Source organism: Pongo abelii, chromosome 10 (genome assembly GCF_028885655.2).
Source record: "Pongo abelii isolate AG06213 chromosome 10, NHGRI_mPonAbe1-v2.0_pri, whole genome shotgun sequence".
NCBI classification, from domain to species: domain Eukaryota; kingdom Metazoa; phylum Chordata; class Mammalia; order Primates; family Hominidae; genus Pongo; species Pongo abelii.
The window spans coordinates 51,274,255-51,294,919 of NC_071995.2; the positions used below are offsets into that span (position 1 = coordinate 51,274,255).

Consider the following 20,665-nt stretch of genomic DNA (forward strand, 5'->3'; position numbering starts at 1 on the left):
AGGCAAGATCACGTCACTGCACTCTAGCCTGGGTGACAGAGCTAGACTCTGTCTCAATAAATAAATTTGAGTATAATTCTTGACCCATAGTTAACTCTTTTTAACATTTCTTTACTTTAAAACGGTGTTACCTCATAATACCCTACACATTGATAGAACTCCAGGGCTTTAAAGTAAAGGCCTTGAGTTGTCTCAGCATTAAACCCTTGAGACTACTCTCAGATGACTGTTTCTTTCCTAAACTGGTATTCTGTCAGCAGTTTGGGAGGAGCCAAAGTGAGCTCAGCAATAAAGAAACATTGCTTCTGTGTATTGTGAACAATCTTTAGAGGGGCCTGTTTCCAGAAAGTACGCTCCTTGGTTAGCCCACCATGGAGGTGGAACTAAAAGAGAACATAGTTTGAGAGACATTTGATAACCAAGGGCTGTTTCCCACTTGGTTCTGAGTTAATAGACTTCACATGCTTGGATTGCAAGGATTAAAGGATCATGGTACTGGTAAATTTAAGAAACCTTAAAATATCTCCCTTGATACTCCAGCACTGATTATTTACTCTTCACATTTCATGAACCAGGTAGAGATGAGGTGCAGCTGAGCACTGGGGAAACTAACTGAGTTCTTGTTTCTGTGTTACAGGCTTTCCTCGGAGACGGGTGGCATGGGGAGCAGCTAGAACAATGCAGATTCATCCATAATCCCTTTCTGCTGTTCACCACCACCCATGATCCATCTGTGTAGTTTCTGAACAGTCAGCGATTCCAGGTTTTAAATAGTTTGTAAATTTTCAGTTTCTACACACTTTATCATCCACTCGTGATTTTTTAATTAAAGCGTTTTAATTCCTTTCTCTGTTCAGCTGTTGATGCTGAGATCCATATTTAGTTTTATAAGCTTCTCCCTGTTTTTTTTTTTTGTTGTTGTTGTTTTTTGTTTTGTTTTTTTTTTGGCTCATGAATTTTTCTGTTTGTCATGGAAATGTAAGAGTGGAATATTAATACATTTCAGTTTAGTTCTGTAATGTCAGGAATTTTTCAAAAAAATTAAAAGATGGACTGGAGCTTTTTCTTTGTGAATAGAAACTGGATGCCACAGTGATTCATGTGGGTTTTATTCCTCTTGTCTTGCTGTTATTTTTGTACCTTTTATCCCTCAAAGGACCCTTCTTGGGTTTTGAATGGAAGCCTTTATTCCGGTTAAGATGTTTTCTTCTATTTTACCACTTCCATCTTTTTTTGTGGCCCTTGATCCTATTTTTCCCTGACTCCATGCTTGGTTGGCCCTTATAAAACTTGTGCCCAAAAGATTGAGGATTAGACTTTCCTAGGACTTACCTGTCCTAGGAGTAGGCAAGCACTTCTTCTCGGGGGTGGGGGAAAGGAATGACACATGACATACATGGCATGCACATTAAGCAGTTGATCATATGTCTGACTGGGTTACAGTTTCTTGGGAATGTTGGTCCCCTTGTTCAGGCCTGCATATTTTAAACTAAAAATTTCAGTCTATTTTTAGTAACTTCATTTATAGTCCTCCATAACAAGTTAGAAGGATGTATCTGCTACCATTTATTCCTATCATTTTAGAAAGTTGGGGCTTGACATTATACTCATTTAGTGAGAGTAGATGCAAAAAAGTGGAGGGGCAGGAGAACTTCTCCAGACACCTCAGATAAAGTCCGGAGCCCAAGGCTTTATCTTAACCATGTATGGTACCCCATTCATTCATCAAGAAAACCCTCAACAGCTGGGCCTGCATGGAGTGTTATATTTCAAGGTTTTTCACAGGGGTTACAGTAGGACAGTCCCCACCCCAATCAGGCACCAGGATAAAAGCAGGAACTTAAACAGCACCCCAGTTCTTCAGCCTGAGCCATCACATGCTATCAGTCTCCTAACCTCCCCCTGGGTCTTAAGACAGGGCTTGGGCAGAGAAGATAAATGGTGGGACAAAAAAATGAGTTACATTGCCACCTGAGAAACCTCAGAGGGGAGGACCCAGCCTTAGCCTCCCTCCTCCCAAGTGCAAAATGTGTAAACAGAGTAAACGGAACAGAAAAGTGCAGTCTAAGTGGTTTTCTCTCCTGCCCCTCCCACCCCCCTCCCCCCACCCCCTATTATTTGGGGATAAAGAATATAAAGACAACCCTGGCTTTTCTATTGCCTTGTTGCTTGCTGAATATAAGGAATGGGGTGGAGCAGGAAGGGGCTTGCCCTTAGCCACAGCTCTATGGCTGTGCCTCATTCATTTCCACAGCTGCCAGTGTCCCTAGAGTTTATCAGGTGAATTGGTCAGGGGATCAGTCTCCCTCGAGCCTGACTTACGGCTGGGACAGCCCCATCTTTCTGTTGATTATGTGGCGCATATATATATATATATATATATATGTATATATATATAATTTATATAAATATTTCTCTATGTACAAGGAATACGAGTGACTTTCATGGAGGGAGGGAAGCTGGGGGCCGCAAGGCATCAACGCTGTTGGAGTTGTCCAATTCAGTGCTGTCACAGTCTGAGTCCTCAGAATTGGGAGGGCCCTGTGAGAAAGAGTAGAAATGGAGTGAGATTCCTTGGGGTTCTTTGCTGGGGTCATTTTAATAGCCCATTTGCTTTTTAAGACAGAGTCTCACTCTGTCGCCCAGGCTGAAGTGCAGTAGTGCAATCTCAGCTCACTGCAACCTCTGTCTCCCAGGTTCAAACAATTCTTCTGCCTCGGCCTTCTGAGTAGCTGGGACTACAGGCATGCACCACCACGCCCGGCTAATTTTTGCACTTTTAATAGAGATGGGGTTTTACCAGATTGGTCAGGCTGGTCTCGAACTCCTGACCTTGTGATCCACCCGCCTCGGCCTCCCAAAGTTCTGGGTTCCAGGCGTGAGTCACCATGCCCAGCCAGCTTACTGATTTTATTTCTTCCAGATTTCAGTTGCTCAGGCCACTCTCCAAGGTGTCAGACTCCTTTCAGAATCCTTCCCAATTTATAGCTACATACAAGCTACTGGTCAGGCATCATAATAGATGCTCTCTGCAAGAGGCTTCTGAAATTCCACTACATGGATATTTGCTCTTTATGGTACTTTCTGGCCTGTGCAGCTGTCTCCCCAAAAGCTGTCAAAAGACAAGGCATCTGCTTACAGCTCTCCCTGTTCAATATCTGCTCGTTGATATCACTCACCCGCTCTCTGAAAAGTTCCTGGTGTGGAATGGGCAGGGAGCTGGCTTCAGGGCCGGGGATGACCTCTGAAGGAGGTGGGTCCAGTGGGATTTCTGAGCCCTGGGAGCACATGTCATCAGACCGTTCATCTGGCCGCTCATCAGTGTTGGTGCTGCCAACTTCAGGTGTGCCACTGGGGGAAGGTTCACTAGCTGTGCCTTCCTCTCCATCTGATGGATTCTCTGAGCTGAAGGTAGATAGTGACTGGCGCATGTTCAGGCTCTGAGGCCACCTACATGTTGAAGAGGGGGATTATAGCTTGGTTCTGCCCCTAGCAGAAAACAAGAATGCCATTAATTCTTGTACTCCCATTACTTACCTCTGGCTTGATGTCAGCTCTACTTCACTGTCTACCTCTCCTTCCTCCTCTTCTGATGAGATGCCACGTTTCTGCAGGAGAGATGGGACTGATCAGAAGTGGAAAGAGGTCACTAAGAATCCAGGAGAAGGGAACATAGAAAGGGTGAAGTAGGGAATGGCTTAAAATTGAGCATAATGTGGGGGATTAGACTTGGACCTCATGGAGAATAAGGAAAAAGGGAAAGAGCTTGGGAGCCTTCCCATACTTTACCTGACTTCGGGTGACGGCAGCCCTGTACAGCAGTGCAGCTGGGGTCAAGTGCTGGGACCCAGCCCGGCTTCCTCCCCGGCCTGAGGTCCCTTCCCTTCCAGTTCCCAGAAGCCCCACACCTTCACCAGGCCCTACTGGAGGAGGTGGCTCCCCTTTGGCTCCCCCAGGTGAATCTGGGCTGGTGGAGCCAGGGGCTGAGCCCTCACTTGGTGGGGTGTCACCCCGGGCTGGAGGTGGTGAGCCAGGATCCCCAGCTCCGCCTGTGGCCCCCCGGCCCCGGGACCCTAGTGCTGCTGACAGCAGGTCTGGGGATGATGAAGACATTTTGCGGAGCAGGAGGTCATGATGAAGCCCACGGAGGGCCGGGGGGCAGGCCTCCCAGGCTGAGGGTCCCCCTCCTAGGCCCCCTGGGCTTCCTGGTCCTCCAGGTTCATGGGGTGGCACAGCTGTACGAAGCCCAGGCAGGTCCCCACAGCTCCCCTTGGCGCTGGCCTTGCGGTGACGGGTCTTGCCACGGCGACTCCGTCCTGGTGAGGGGGGGCCCTTAGGACACCCAGGAAGCCCAACCCCACTTAGGGCTGCATCTAGTTTAGGGAGCAAAGACTCCGTCTTGAGGATATCTGGCCTGGAAGGAGAGGAAAAGTAAAAAGTTAAGACTGCCAAATCTATGTACTCAAAGCACTCCCTAACCTTGGACACTAAAGTACACATCTCCCTGCTAAATACCTGTTGCCACTTCAGTATCCCTCTTGCCATATTGGAACCACGGTATTCATGTCCCACCTTTTGCTATGGGGTGACAGCTTCTGTGGCACATTCCTCTTCTTGATAAGCTTCTCCATTGTGTTTCCGTGCAGGAGGCCCCGGGAAGGGTGTGGCTTCAGCAGGCCTGGGCACCTCCGCTCTAAAGCTTGCTCTCGCCTAAAGATCCAGGCACCTTCTCAGCTGGGCAAATGACCAGGAAGGGGCACCCCAGTCTCAGTAGGACCTCTAAGGCAGGCACAGCTCCAGGGCTTGGTGCATAAGGACAGGTAGGGTTACCTGAGCAGCTCCCTCTCCTTGAGTTCCAGCTGCAACATGAGGGCATTAAGTTCCATATACAGGTTGTTGGCTCTCTCCAGCTTCCTTTCATAGTGCTCCCTGATGTCCAGGGCGTGTCTGCAACGGGCAGAAAGGTTCCCCAAGGTGAACTGGGTTCACTTAGGGCCATAATAGATCGCAGTCTCCGAATTCCTGTCCACAGTCCTTTCGTAGTGCTTCCACCCGCCCTGGGGCTGGGTAGGATAGTCCTTGCTGTTGGTAAAATCACCTCCCCAAGCACAGGGACTCACCTGAGCTCCTCCCTCCTCCTCATCACCAGTTCCTCTTCTAGGCGGTGCAGACAGGTCCCTTCTGACTTAATCTTTTCAAAGTGCAGTTTTACTTCTTCCCGCCACTCTGCCTATGGGTGGAGAGCAGATGAAGAGTGAGAGCCATCCCTTCACCCAGTGAAAGGCTCTGCAGGTTGCCCACACCACTGCCAATGTGTGTGCTGGAGCAAAAAGGAGTGGATTGATTCAGCCCTCTAAGAGCCAATCTCTTCAGTCCCACTCAACCCATTTCCCAGCCTCCCCCTCAAATGGCATCATCTCTGCAAAGAAGGGGAGTTAGGTATTCATTTTCCTACCCACAGCACACCTGGGACTTAAAGTAAGTCTCCTGGGGTGTGGAGAGTACATCAGCTGAGGCAATGTCCAGATGCAGCAGGATCTGTCGGAATGATGGGCGATTTCGTGGTTTGCTATTCCTGAAAGGAATGGAGTTAGGAAGGAGAGGGGAGAATTTGAGGGCAGACCAGATAGGAACTGGAGCATCCTTTCCCAAAGTGTGTCCTGGAGAATCCAATCCTAGAATGTACTCTGTGACAAAAGAACTTACGGTCAACTGTCTCTAGGGAATATTACACACTATTCATTAGTGTGTCAAAATCCTGCAGTAAGGAAACCTATTGAACCCCATATTTTCCAACTTGTCTCCCAAAATAAAAGCCTTTTCTGAATAACTTCATTGAAGGAACCACATTTTGGGAAATGGCTCAGTGACAGATTAGCAATCATCAAACTTCCCTGGGTCTAGGTTCCAAATGAGGGTCTGGGGCCCTTTCCTTCTGTGTTCTAAGGTTGTTTACTTGAGGCTCAACCAGCCATGCTTGGTGGTTATGCTGCTCCTTCCTTGCACTTGTATGCACTCACTGGCACTTCATGACAAACCAGGAATGCAGATATCGCTAAGTGTATTTTATAGATGAGGAAACAGGTTCAGAGTAGATACCAATTACCCCCGGTGACTCAGCTCAGAAGGTAGCATGAGCCTGATTCAGATGCAAGTCAGTCTCTGAATTAAATGTACCCCTGCCATTTATTGGTCAGTCCAGCCCCTCTGAGTTCTAGATTGCAGTTCCCTAGATCCACAATCCTGAGTCCTGAGTACTTGGGGAGCCACATCTGGGAGTCCTGACACCCTTCCCCTGTTAAGGATTCTGAACTTGGCCACCTAGGGTTCTAGGTACTGGCTGTCCATCAGTACTACCATGCTTCTCAACTTCTCCAGGCCCAGTATCCCAGCCCAGGCCATCCTTACCAGCACTGGCGAAGCAGGATCTTGAAACCATCTGGGCAACTGGAGGGCACGGGCAGATGGAGACTGTTGCTTCCCACACCCCAGATAATGGCTGAGGAATCTACGTCTTTGTAGGGGATCTCACCAGTCAGCAGTTCCCACAGCACCACACCAAAGGACCTAGGGATGAGGGGACATCACTTGGGAGGGGGTTCCTCCAGAGGTCCTGGTTGCTACGGGCCCATCACTTGTGCTCAAGCCCTAGAAGTTGCCTGCAATCCCCCCAGGGCTGGCCACCAACTCTTCTCAGTTTTCAGCCTAGTCCTCACCAGATGTCGACCTTCTCAGACACAGGCTCATTGCGGATCACCTCAGGGGCCATCCAGGCTACTGTCCCTGCAAAGGACATCTTGGTGCTCTTGTCACTCAGCTCCTTGGAAGTGCCAAAATCTGAGATCTTCACCACATCGTCGTAGGTGATTAACATGCTGGTAAAGAGTGTAGTCAGCTGGGGTCCACACCCCTCCACACATGTCATCTAACTCTGCAGCAACTCTGCCTTTCAGGTTTTTTTGTTTGTTTTTTTGAGACAGAGTCTCACTCTGTCACTCAGGCTGGGGTGCAGTGGCTCGATCTCGGCTCACTGCAACCTCCACCTCCTGGGTTCAAGTGATTCTCCTGCCTCAGCCTCCTGAGTAGCTGAGACTACAGGCACCCGCCACCACGCCTAATTTTTTTGTATTTTTATTAGAGACGAGGTTTCACCATGTTGGCCAGGATGGTCTCGATCTCTTGACCTTGTGATCCACCCACCTTGGCCTCCCAAAGTGTTGGGATTACAGGTGTGAGCCACTGCATCCGGCCTGCCTTTCAGTTTAAAATCAAAGGTGAGGGGCTCACTACAGCCCTCCTGAGATGGGACTGTCACTTGGAAGAGGTTTCTGAGATGGCCACATGGACCTAGGGCATGGTTTGGAAGCGGGGAGAAGGCCACACTGACTTGAGTGAGTCACCTGCATGCACATCTGTTGCTCCCTGCTTGCTTACTCACTTGGGTGACTTGAGATCCCTGTGGATAATCTTGTGCAGGTGCAGGTAGTTCATGCCACCGGCGATGCCCATGGACCAGTCAACCAGTAAGGAGGGGGTGACAGGGCGGCCAGCCCGCAGTACCTCATACAGCTGGCCCTGGGCGCAGAACTCCATGAGGATGCAGTAGCAGGGAGCCTGGGTGCACACACCCCTGGGAGCCAAACAATGGTATGAAGGCCTCAGCTGGCTCAGCCTTCACCTGATTCATACCTGGAACCCCCATTCCCACCCATTCCACCTATGGGTCTCCTCTGGGGAAGGATGGGGTAGGTCCCACTGCCCAGGAGGGTACCAGGCCTTAGCATAGTATCCCCAACACCCAGCCCCTGCCCTGGACCTCACTTGAAGGTGATGATGTTGGGGTGCTTCAGCTTTCGCAAGTGCTTGATGTCGGTTTCTTTGAGGTCTCGCACCTTCTTCACAGCCACCTCCTCCCCGTGGAAGCGCCCCAGGAAGACAGCACCCTGGGCCCCTGAGCCCACCCACTGCAGGTCCAGGATTTCCTCAAAGGGGACCTCCCAAAGGTCTGTGGGCAGGAGGCACAGTGCCACAAGCCTCAGAAAGAGCCACACTCAAGGCCAGGGACGGGATAGCATTGGGTTGGCTGAATTGACTTAAGGAGGGTGAGGCAGAAAGCCAAAAATAGGCCAAGAAGAAGGTTTGAGGGGACAGGGAAGGAATGAATGGGTGGCCTTAAAAGAAGCTGGGAAGTTAGAGGCTGATGGATGGCTAAGGGACTAGGGCTGGGCCATGGGGAGGGAAAGGACCATTGTGTGACTTTAGTGGAGCTGACCAATAGATCTCGGGCTCAGGGAAACAGAGAGGAGGCTCCCACAAGGACGTGTCCTACCTTCCTGCTGCTGCTTGTGCTCAGTGGAGTAGGCTTTGCCAATCATGGTCCAGACAGGGCGCAGGCAGCCAAAGAGGCCCTCAAGGAAGCCACTGCCACTCTGGCACTGCAGTCGCACCTCGTCAGCTCGAACTCTGGATGCCCGACTCTCAGGTGACCCAGCTGCTCCCCCTGGGCCCCCTGCATCCTGCTCATGTAGCTGCAGGACACTGTTGGCAAAAGGCTCAGGGGGCGGCTCTCCACCTGGGGAGGGGCTGGGCCCTCCCCCACCCTGCCCACCAAGGGGTACCACATCTCGAAGTACACACTGGGTAGGCGTCAGGTCCTTCTCGGGAGTGCAGTCAGAAGTGTCTGGGTCCAGCTTGCGCATGGATGCCTCACTTAGGGTAGACACGAAGCCCCCAAAGGAAGGAGAGGGTGTTCGGGTCTCATGGAGGCAAGCCATCGCCTCTGGCCCCTGGTATGATGGTGAACACTGGGCCCTGTAGGAACGAAGGAAGGAGGGGCTGTTAAAGCCCCAGGCGTGCCTGTTCAGGACGCTTACCCCAGAGGCACAGATTGGGGTGCTGGGTTCACAGTAGCCCTGCTGGAGGTAACACTTGTGGCTCCGTTTCCCATGCTCCTCCAAATTGCACCTTGACCCATCTTAGGAAATCTGATACACTTGGGCTTCCTCTCAGGAACGTCAGTAAGGCAAGTAATAGGTAGACAGGTATCGTACCTGGGTATCATTCTCAGGTAACAGCCCCACGTGGGTACACACTGGTAAAATATGTCTCAAATTCAAGTATAATGGTAACAGATGAGTTCCCTTCGCCCTGTAAGATGACTAATTCATTGCTGCAGCACATTTTTTTCACCTGAGACTCATAGGCACACACAGGTTATCAGAAGGGTCTCACATTTACACTTTTACCTCGGAGTCAACCTCAGGCACACAATAGTAACACCTAGACCTCCCTCACATTGAAGCACACACAGGATGCTGGTAAACCTTTCAGACACCCTTGGACAGCATTCTTCAGCTGGGATGCACCCGGGCCTCCCACCCAGGTACTTACATACGGTACTACTGAGGCCCTCTCAGGAACACTCAACTCAGGTGAGAGCCTCATTCTAAGACACACTCCTGGGCCTCTCCAAGGTAAGTGAAGGTTGTAACCACAGAGTTCTGTCCCCCCAGCATAGGTGGGGAAAAAGGCAGAAGCCGCCAATGGGGATGCAGACACTGTCACAGAAGGCCACTGCTGCAACCCCCTTGGCCCTCCCTTCAGTCCAGCGGCACTCCCAGGGGTCAAACAAGGTCTTGTCTCCTCTTTCCTCTTCTCCATTGCCCCATCCCCTGCTCCCCAAACTTTCCAGGCAATGGAGATGTGTCCCAGTTCATAGCTGGGTGCTATTTAAAAAGCAACCATTAGGCCGGGCGCGGTGGCTCACACCTGTAATCTCAGCACTTTGAGAGGCCGAGGCGGGTGGATCACCTGAGGTCAGGAGTTCGAGACCAGTCTGACCAACATGGAGAAACCCCATCTCTACTAAAAATACAAAATTAGCTAGGCATGGTGGCACATGCCTGTAATCCCAGCTACTTGGGAGGCTGAGGCAGAAGAATCGCTTAAACCCGGGAGGCGGAGGTTTTGGTGAGCCGAGATCATGCCACTGCACTCCAGCCTGGGCAACAAGAGCGAAACTCTGTCTCAAAAAAAAAAAATAAATAAATAAAAAGCAACCATTAAAAAACCCGAATCTGGCACGATGTGTTGGCTCATGCCTGTAATCTCAACACTTTGGGAGGCTGAGGCAGGTGGATCACTTGAGCTCAAGAGTTTGAGACCTTGGCTGGGCGCAGTGGCTCATGCCTGTAATCCTAGCACTTTGGGAGGCTGAGGTGGGTGGATCGCTTGAGGTCAGGAGTTCAAGACCAGCCTGGCCAACATGGCGAAACCCTGTCTCTACTTAAAAAGAAAAAATTAGCTGGGCTTGGTAGTGGATGCCTGTAATCCCAGCTACTCGGGAGGCTGAGGCAGGAGAATCGCTTGAACTCCAGAGGTGAGGTTGCAGTGAGCCAAGATCACACCACTGCACTGCAGCCTTGGGTGACAAGAGTGAAACTCTCTCTCAAAAAAAAAAAAAAAAAAAAAAGAGTTTGAGACCAGCCTGGGCAACATGGCAAAACGCTGTCTCTACCAAAAATACAAAAAAAAAAAACAAAGCCGGGAGCCGGGCATGGTGATCCTGTGACTGTGGTCCCAGCTCCTCTGGAGGCTGAGGTGAGACGATTGCTTGAGCCCAGGTGGTGGAGGTTGCAGTAAGCCACTGCACCCCAGCCTGGGCGACATAGCCAAACCCTGTCTCAAAAAACAAACAAAAACCCTGAATCCTGACTTGCTTCTGCCACATAACGGCTATGTGACCTCAGGTGAGCTGTAGTTGAGCCTCAGCTATACAAAGGAATAAACTGGCTGTCACTAAGGCACAGCAAACCCTTAATCCTACACCAGACTTGTCCAGAACTTGGCCCCAGGCGCCATCCTGGTCTCCCAACTCACTCCACACTTGTCAGTTACCAGATCCTGAGATTTGAAGATTCCCAAGAACAAGCATCCCTCTAATTGTTCCTCATAGCTAGCAGGGTCCTTCCATGAGCCCCTGGGTTAGTCTGGAAATGATTGCCATACATTCTGAATTGCAGTGGGGGAGGGGTGGCAGGAATCTCTACATCTAGAAGGGTTCAGTAGATGATTACACAGGCACACAAGGAGGCTTGGGAAACTCTGATAGTTCTTGTAATAATTACCAGGCCTTTCCCTTGAAGACTTTTTCCTGGGGGGTGAGGGTGGTAGGCCTGGAATCAGCATATTTAACAAGCACCCTAGATTTGTAAAGCTCTAACCCAATGCATGCTATTTTCTAGTCCCACTGTTACTGCCTTAGTTCAAGCCTCATTAGCTGTCCTCACCTGGCCCAGGACAGCTGGTCTCCAAGTGCCCTCCCTAACCGCAATTCTCCACCCAGCTCCTTCAGAAGGATCTTTCTAAAACAGATTGGGGGCCAGGTGTGGTGGCTCATGCCTGTAATACCAACACTTTGGGAGCCCAAGGCAGGCGGACCACCTGAGGTCAGGAGTTTGAGACCAGACTGGCCAACATGGTGAAACCCCATCTCTACTAAAAATCCCCAAAATTAGCCGGGCGTGGTGGTGGGCATCTGTAGTCCCAGATATTCAGGAGGCTGAGGCACGAGAATTGCTTGAATCTGGGAGGAGGAGGTTGCAGTGAGCCGAGATCGCGCCACTGTACTCCAGCCTGGGCCACAGAGCAAGACTCTGTCTCAACAACAACAAAAAACAGATTGGGCCAGGCATGGTGGCTCACACCTTTAATCCCAGAACTTTGAGGGGCCAAGGCAGGTGGATCACTGAAGCCTGGAAGTTCAAGACCAGCCTGGGCAACATGGTGAAAACCCATCTCTACAAAAATATAAAAATTAGCCGGCCCGGCGCGGTGGCTCATGCCTGTAATCCCAGCACTCTGGGAGGCCGAGGCGGGCAGATCATGAGGTCAGGAGATCGAGACCGTGCTGGCTAACACCCTGTCTACTAAAAAATACAAAAAATTAGCCAGGTGTGGTGGCAGGCGCCTGTAGTCCCAGCTACTCGGGAGGCTGAGGCAGAAGAATGGCATGAACACGGGAGGTGGAGGTTGAGCAGTGAGCCGAGATCGCACCACTGCACTCCAGCCTGGGCAACAGAGCGAGACTCCATCTCAAAAAAAAAAAAAAAAAAAAAAAAAATTAGCCGAGTGTGGTGATGTGCACCTTTAGTTCCAGCTACTCGGGAGTCTGAGGTGGCAGGATACCTTGAGCCTGGGAGGGTGAAGCTGCAGTGAGCAGTGATTGCACCACTGAACTGCAGCCTGAGCGACAGAGCGAGACCTTGTCACAAAAGAAAAAACAACCACCCCCACCAACACAGAACTTGGCCACGTCAGGTTTTTGAACCAGGACACCCAGTGATAATGGCTAACTTAAGGAAGGCTTATGGCTGGGTGCAGTGGCTCACGCCTGTAATCTAGCACTTTCGGAGGCCAAGACAGGAGGATTGCTTGAGCTCAGGAGTTCGAGACCAGCCTGGGCAACACGGTGAAACCCCATCTCTACTAAAATACAAAAAATTAGCCAGGCGGGGCAGCGGTCGCCTGTAGTCCCAGCTACTCGGGAGGCTGAAGCAGGAGAATCACTTGAACCCAGGAGGCGGAAGTTGCAGTGAGCCAAGATCACGCCATTGCACTCTAGCCTGGGCGACAGAGTGAGACTCCGTCTCAAAAAAAAAAGAAAAACAAAAAGGATTACTAAGTATGTTAGCTTCTGGTAAAGGTGCATTAGCACTTTGCATATTTAATCCTCAAAACTGTAAGCTGGGCATTATTAGCCCCGTTTTACAGACTAAGGCATAGAGGTATTAAATAACCTGCCCACAGGGCCATAGCTATTAAGAAGCTCAAGCTCCGCTGGGCGAGGTGGTTCACGCCTGTAATCCCAGCACTCTGGGAAGCCGAGGTGGGCGCATCGCTTGAGCTCGGGAATTTGAGACCAGCCTGGGCAACATGGGCCTGGGTAACATGGGGAGAGCCTGTTTCTGCTAAAAATACAAAAAATTGGCCGGGCGTGGTGGCGCATGCCTATGGTCCCAGCTACTTGAGAGGCTAAGGTGGGAGAATCGCTTGAGCCCAGGAGGTGGAGGTTGCAGTGAGCCGAGATTGTGCCACTGCACTCTAGCCTGGGTGACAGAGCAAGACTCTGTTTCAAAAAAAAAAAGAAGAAGAAAAAGAAGCTCAAGCTTCACCCCCAGCCTGGAAGGCGCTTCTCATCTCTATCCAGGTGCCAGGTGTCACTTTATCCTGGACGTCCTTCTTTCCTGATCCGCTCTAGGTTAATGCGCCTTCTGGGCTGACACAGCCCCGCTAAGCGTCCTCTATCATGGTTCCCATTATACTGGAGGGACAATGTGGTCGGGCGTCTGGCTCCTTTGAGAGCCTGGACAGCCTTTAGAGAGATGACTTCGCATCACAAGGGAACCATGGCTTGCAACAGCACCTGGCAAGCATTAGGTGCTCGGTAAGGTGGAACCACTGCTCTACCCACCCCGGAGGATCGCCTTAAGCACCGCACACTCTCTCTACGCACGCGCGCGCGCGCACACACACACACACACACACCATTAACACACACACACACACACACACACACACACACACACCATTAACACACACACACACACACACACACACACACACACACACACACACACACACCCACACCATTAGCTCCCTGAATCCTCAGAAGAGCCAGGTGAAGGAGGTACTACTGGTCCCATTATATTCTTGAGAGAACTGAGGCCCAGAAAGCACAAATCACACTAAAGTTCAGCTTCCAAATCCCCAACATATCCCACGCGGTATTTGTGGCTTCAAGAAGTAAGGTGTAGATTGCAATGCAAATTACAGACACAGACCAAGTAAAGTGCCAACATATGGGAGAATTTCGTCTGGAGGACCCAAGGGATTTTGCCTGCCCCCTACCTCCCTCCCCGCCCTCACCACCTCCCACTCCGCCGCAACCCCGGGCTTCGCTTCTGGACCACCCAGAAACAAGGCCCAAGACTCTGGGACGCTCTCGCCTGGCAGGCCAGGAGGGAGGGATGGCGGGATTGGAGCCCTCGGGGAGGAGCCGGGGCCGTCCCCTGGACAGCTTGGTCACCAGCAATGGAAGGCCGAAGCCCAAGTCAGGGCCGCTGAAAGTGGAGAGGAAGGGGTTACGGCCACAGCGCCCCCTCCCCCTTCCCGACCTCCTTCCCGGCCGTCACGTGGCGCGTGGCTGGGGCGGGGGCCGCGGCGGCGGAAGGGGGTGGTCCGGGTGGGGAAGGGGAAGGGACACGGCTGGCTGGGGGAAGCGCTGGGCGCTGCGGCGTAACCATGACGACTGGGCCCAAGGCGGCGCGTGAAGTCACCAGGACAAGATTAGCCCCGGATCACGTGAGCGCGACGTGGGGGCGGGGCTGTGCCTGGGCCCCGCCCCTGACCTGGGCTGGCCCAGGTGGCTGGTTGCCGGGATGGCTGCGAGGATCTTAGGTGCGGACCCCCACCCAGCGGTCTGCCCCATCTGTGTTCCCTTCCTTCCCCTGCCCCCGCATGCAGAGAGATCTTCGGCTGAGGCGTCGGGTGTTGGCAGGAGGGGACTTGTGGGGTTGGCACTGGGGGTGCAGTACCACAGGGAAGGAAAGCAGGAAATGAAAGAAAGGGAGACGGCACAGAAAAGGCGAAAGGTACAGCTAGAGAAGGAGGAAGGAAGGAGCCGAGACATATACAGACACCGGAGCAGCGTCAAGCGGAGTCAACCCCGAGAAGGATGGCTTGAAAAGCTGTTTGGAAAAGCAGAGGACCCTGAGAAAATGGAGATGAAAGGGGAGTGAGAAACACGGAGAACACCCATCTCCTTTTCTATCTAGAAGCCGAGCTTTGAGTAGGCACAACACCTGGCTTTTTAAAGGAATTTTTCAGCCGTCATCTGGTTGTTTGACGACTAGGTGGTTTAGGCATAGAAAGGGTGACGCTCAGAGACACTTGCAGCCAGCCGAGCCTCCCTCCAGTTCACCAGGCTTCCCCAGAGGCCCTTCTGGTATCCAGGGCCAGCAGCTGGGGAGAGAAGGAGAGAAGCCATTTCACCTGTTTGTCTTTTACGGTAGTGGGGATAGCTGAAGAAGTAGGAGATGGGACCAAGGGAAAGATCTCAGGCTAATGACAGCTCTTCCACATTGACCTGGAGTGGAGGGAAAGCTGCTGCCCCTGGGAGCTATAGTAAAGTGGAGATTCCTCTCTCCCAACACACACACACATACCCCTTTCTGTTTCCTTTATTTCTGACCTGCCAGCTGTGTCCCACTGCCCCCTGGCTGGGCCTTGGCGCCAGAGCTTTGGAGGGGCGTCTAGGATGGCTAGGAGCCCCTGGCCCAGACGTTCAGTCACCCTGGGGGAGGGTAGCTGTCTCTCCGTTATCAATTATGTAGAGCATGGGGGAAGGGCAGCAATGTGACAGGAGGGTGGGTCTCTCTGTCACTCACTCTGTCAACCGTATCTACCAAGTGTTGATGGTGCTTCTGCCTCACATTGGGTGAGGGGACAGAATGATCTTTAAGCCATACATCTGCCAGGGGAGGAGGCTCTTTGAACACCCAACAGGCCCTAATTCAGTGCTTTGCTGGTGGCCCCAAAGTGACTCCATAATGAGGCTACAGGGTAGAGTGGGGTAGGAAGTTACCCCCCATCTATCCCACCTTCTAGGTTCTCTGGCCTGAGATTTTGGAAGCCTGTGGCAGGTAAACTCTCTGAATTCTTTCTAGCTCCTTCTTGTATAACAGCAGAATGTCAATGCCAAGCTGTTTGGTGGTCTTAGGGGCTCAGTTCAGAGGCCAGGTCATCTGCCTAAATCTTGGTCTCTCACATGAGTGCTCTCTGCTGTCTGAGACCTCATTTTTTACTCAGGAAAAGGAGGACGATTCCCTTTCTCTCGTGAGTGGGGGTAGGAAGGGGAGTCTTCAAAGGGAAAGGAGACCGAAGACTTTGGAGTCCTAATTCCACCTCTGCAAGCTTTGAAACCCTGAGAGGATAAAGGTCTTTGATCAATCGTGACCATGCCTCCTGTCCCCTTGGCTGCAGCTTGTATTGTTTTTGAAACAGGGTCTCGCTTTGTTGCCCAGGCTGGAGTGCAGTGGGACGATCATGGCTCACTGCCTGCAGCCTCAACCTCCTGGCCTCAAGTGATCCTCCCCCTTCAGCCTCCTGAGTAGCTGGGACTACAGGCACTCACCACCACACCAGACTAAATTTAAAAAAGGCCGGGCGCAGTGGCTCACGCCTGTAATTCCAGCACTTTGGGAGGCCTAGGAGGGCAGATCATGAGGTCAGGAGATGGAGACCATCCTGGCTACCATGGTGAAACCCCGTCTCTACTAAAAATACAAAAAATTAGCTGGGCGTGGTGGCGGACGCCTGTAGTCCCAGCTACTCGGGAGGCTGAGGCAGGAGAATGGTGTGAACCCAGGGGGCGGAGCCTGCAGTGAGTCGAGATAGAGCCACTGCACTCCAGTCTGGGCGACAGAGCAATACTCCGTCTCAAAAAAAAAAAAAAAAAAAAGAAAAAAGGCCAGGTGCAGTTGCTCACGCCTGTAATCCCAGCGATGGAGACCATCCTGGCTAACATGGTGAAACCCTGTCTCTACTAAAAATACAAAAAATTAGCCAGGCATAGTGGCGGGCGCGCCTGTAGTCCGCCTCCCGGGAGGCGGAGCTGGCAGTGAGCCGAGATCGCGCCACTGCACTCTAGCCTCGGCAACAGAGCGAGACTCCGTCTGAAAAAAAAAAAAAAAAAAAAAACTGTAGAGACCATGTCTTATTCTGTTGCCCAGGCTGGTTCCAAACTCCTGGGCTCAAGTGATCCACCAGTCTAGGTCTCCCAAAATGTTGGCATTACAGGTGTGAACCACTGTGCCCTGCAGCTTGTTTTTATTTTCCGTTTTTCAGGATCTGTGGTCCTGGCCCCAGGATCCCAAGATGGAAAGAATTATCGCTTTTCTTAGTGCCCTCATGAAGGGGAAATGAGTTCCCCTGAGAACTTGGGGGAAAACTGGAGATCACCCCTAAATTCGGGTCCTTGATTGGTAAATCAAGCCCTGAGACCCCTAGCTGCCACACTTCTTCCAGTGGGGTGGGCAATGAAGAAGGGGTTCAGGGAAGGGAGGGACAGTACTATTTAGGAAAAAAGAATCAGCTTCAGATTTGGAGAGATCAGAGCTAGAATCCCAGTTTTGCCACCAGTTAGTTTAAGGAATGTAATCTCTCTGTGGTGCCCAACCCTCCCTGCTGGGGTAGTGAAGGTTAAGTAAGGTGATGGAGGGGGTGCAGGGAGCAGCATGCTTCTTCCTTGCTTTGTCTTCCTGGTTGGCTGGACACCAGGTCTTTCTTTGTGGATCCTGGAGAGGCCGAAGACTTGGTCTCAGACCTTCTGCTTTCCCAGGATAAACCGTGATTTCAGGTTCCAGTAGAACCAGGTCACAGTGCTAGTGATTGTGCTGGAGTCCCCAGTCATTCCTCAACCAGATCACCAGTCCCTCCTCTGTAAATCCTGCCATTCTGTCTCCTCTGGACTAAGGGGGAAGGCCTGATTTTCTGCACCCCATCCTCACTCCCTGGCCAGTTGTCTCTGGAATCTGCTCTCTTAAGCAGCTATATTGCTAAGATCCTCCCTTTGATCATGTAGCCCTGGATCGCCCCTCAGCCTCACCCATAGAGACCTCGGGGAAGGGGAGGGCAAGAGCAGGACAGGATGGGCCTCAGGAGTCCCTCCTACCTAGGACCTCAGATAGACCAGGAAGAAGTTCAGCGGATGTTAACAAACAGTTCCTCAACGGGATAGGCATTTTTAAAAATCTGGAAGAATAAATACCAAAGTATAACAACAGTTTCTAGGTAGGTGGAATTGTAAGTGTTTTAACTTTCTCCTTTGGGTTTACGTATATTCCTAGTATTTCAGTAACAACTTCGAATTGCTTTTAAAGTAAGACATAAAATTTAAATTGTAAAAGAGAAAATAAGATTGATGGACTGCTCATGCATTCCTTCACTTAGCTTATTAGGACAGTTGTGCAATAGGGAGAGGGTAGGTGGTAGAGGAGAGAACACAGGCCTCAAAATCAGAGTGGCTTCCTGAGGTCTTGTCTCTGCTCCTGGCCAGTTGGGTGACCTGGCCTGAGACTTTTCAACAAACCTCAGTTTCTTCATTGCTAAACGGGGACAGTAGTACCTATGTCCCACAGTGGCAATGCAGTACATAATGTGGTGGGTAAGAACACAGGTTCTGGGTCACACAGACCTGGGTTCAAATCCTACCTCTTGCCACATACTAACTTTTTTACTTTAAACAAATTACTTAAGTTTCAGTTTTCTCCTCCATCAGAGATGATGATAACACTATCTCACTTGGTCTTGTTACGGGCATGATTAAGACAATCAAAATAAAGTTCTTGGCCCAGGACCTGGCACACCGGAAGCTCTCTATAAGCATTAGCCATATGGAAAGTGCCTAACACACACTTGTAAGTTTTTTATGAATGTGATTCCCTTCCCTTCTTTCCCTTATTCTCTTTCTCAAAGCAAGTGCCAGTAGGGAGGGTACAGGGTGGAAAGGGAGGTGGAGAAACAAGAAGGAAAGAAAAAGACCAAAGAATGAAGAAACCAAAGGGCAAGGGCTCTATCCTGAATGATCTTTAGCCTCCTCTGGAATCTGGTCACTGTCACAGTCTCCTCACCTTCTCCACGCACACATATGACCCCAGTCCTTCTGGGAGCCAATGAACCAGACAGACCAGTCTCTGTGGCCAGGCCCTCATGAAGCCCCTATGTCCCCTGCTGGCATCATCTCAACAGTATCCTCCTTCTTCCCAGCATCACCTCAGTCAACAGTGTGAGTGAATGGATGAGTGGCGGGCGTGAGGGGCAGACATTTCCACCTCACTGGAAGAAGCATGGCAGTTGGGGGTCCCAGGGCTTGACTGGCGTAGGGCTGAGGACCTGAATGTAGGGGTGATCTCCAGTCCACCCTAGCAAGGACTTCTTATAGGGTTGATTCCTTCTTTCTCTCCAGATCCAGGCAGGGGAGAGGGAGGACTGTGGATTAACACAGTCCGGGCTGTGAGTGGTAGAACCAAGAGTCCTCTTCCTAGAAAAGCCCAATTCTACCACAGTGTCACCACCAGGGGAAAAGCAATTGGTTTTTAGAAGGGTTCTGCCCTCTTCAGCTATAAGGAAGCCTAGGAAATCCTGAGCCATGTCTAACTTCTTGCCTCCTCTGTCCATAACTGGGATGGATATTTAGCTGGTGTCTCCATGTTGAGAGCTGGGGTTTTCCCAACATTATCCCAGTTGACAATGGGAGTGAGTGGATGAATGGTACGCTTGAGGGAACATACTTTTTTTCACCTGTAAGTGTGAGATGGGAGGGAGTGGGGCCCTAAAGCTCAGAGAAACTTCAGTGTCTGGACAGGAAGGCTCAGGGGGCACTTGAGTCCTATCCTTCCTAAATCCTTTCTGTTAGCCTTAGCTTGGTAGGACCCTCTGGCTGAAACTCAGAGCTCCTAGAGCAATGGAGTCCACCTTGAGAACTGCAAGGGAAATGTGTTTAGAGGGACGCACTGACTGTGGCTTGAGACGACTCTGGGTGGGGTGAGGAGACCTCATGTGCACTCCCTTCTGATTGGAGGCCACTCACCTATGCTCCTCTGAAAAAGGCAGCAGATGAGCATCTACAAGGTAGGACTCCTCCCTTAATTCTAAGGGACACCTCACTGTTTCCTCCCACTGTCTACAGAGCCTTGACTCTTCCCTCCTCTCAATCAAGGCCTTGGTTACCAGCAAGTCTCAACTCTTGTTTATTTTTAAGCCAATTAGTTTGAGGAGTGTTTGTGGGAATGGGAGGAGGTTTTTGGAGGGCCTGACTGGGGGAGATGGGTTAGGGGAGCCAGAGGAGATGGAGAGAAAGAGGAGGGAGAAACCCACATGTGAATGGGGGAGGGGAGGATGCAACAGCTGGATGGAGGTGAATGCCACAGCTGGAGGGGATTAGGAGGATCACAGCTGGAAGGGGAGGGGGACCAACGCCTGGGCATGCAGGAACAGGTGCTCTCTGACTAATCTTCAGGTCCAGCCTGCTCTGTGTGTGTGTGTGTGTGTGTGTGTGTGTGTGTAGATGGTGGGTATATCAGTCCTTGCCCTTCCTTTCCTTCCCTAGAGGGGGCCAAAACTCTCCCTCCTCCTTCCCTCTCTCTCTTCCTGAGGATGAGTGGGAGGAGATGTTCTCTTGCCCTCTGTCCTTTAAGTCTGTCCCCCAATCATCCTCCACCCCACCCCAATACGGTCCTTTCCAGCTCTGGAGGCCCTTCGTCTCCAAGCTGGGCCGCGGCATCCCTCCGCTCCATTCCCTTCCTTCCCAGCCCCACAGGCGTCGGGTCCAGGTCCCCAGTTCCTCCATCCCCACAGCCTCAGCATCCCCACGCCACCACCCCGTACCAGGCCACATCTGCATCCCGACCCTCCCTCCACGCCCGGATCCCAGGACCCGGACCCATCCCTGCCCCCCACCCCCCCACAACTCGGCCAGGCTCTCACCTCGGGGGCTCCGCGGCCGCAGCACAAAAGGCGGCGCTGCTGCAGCTCCGCTCCGGATGCTGCTCCCGCCTCCTCCTCCTTCTCCTCCTCCTTCCCTCCTCCCCCCGCTGCCCTCCACCGG

General features: G+C 51.6%; 2 protein-coding genes across 35 annotated transcripts in view; one reads left to right on the forward strand and one right to left on the reverse strand.

The window, feature by feature from the left end:
* PCBP2 (poly(rC) binding protein 2) overlaps window positions 1-1,111 on the forward strand; it is a 28,340-nt gene extending 27,229 nt beyond the window's left edge. For all 31 annotated transcript variants that reach the window (XM_009247798.4, XM_009247802.4, XM_009247804.4 and 28 more), the window contains one exon: window positions 638-1,111. In XM_009247798.4, coding sequence (XP_009246073.1) covers window positions 638-674 — 37 coding nt within the window. In that variant the 3' untranslated portion in view covers window positions 675-1,111. The remainder of the gene's footprint in view (window positions 1-637) is intronic.
* On the reverse strand, window positions 737-20,656 carry MAP3K12 (mitogen-activated protein kinase kinase kinase 12). 4 transcript variants are annotated; one of them, XM_054526333.2, is made up of 15 exons: window positions 20,545-20,656; window positions 8,638-8,811; window positions 8,330-8,538; window positions 7,822-8,005; window positions 7,439-7,630; window positions 6,717-6,875; window positions 6,409-6,567; window positions 5,467-5,575; window positions 5,121-5,230; window positions 4,831-4,947; window positions 4,573-4,710; window positions 3,790-4,414; window positions 3,538-3,608; window positions 3,180-3,450; window positions 737-2,541 (listed from the first exon to the last, which is right to left on the reverse strand). In XM_054526333.2, the coding sequence occupies exons 2-15, from the start codon at window positions 8,772-8,774 to the stop codon at window positions 2,443-2,445; spliced, it is 2,580 nt and encodes an 859-aa protein (XP_054382308.1). In that variant the 5' UTR covers window positions 8,775-8,811; window positions 20,545-20,656; the 3' UTR covers window positions 737-2,442.
* Window positions 20,657-20,665: the final 9 nt, after the last annotated feature.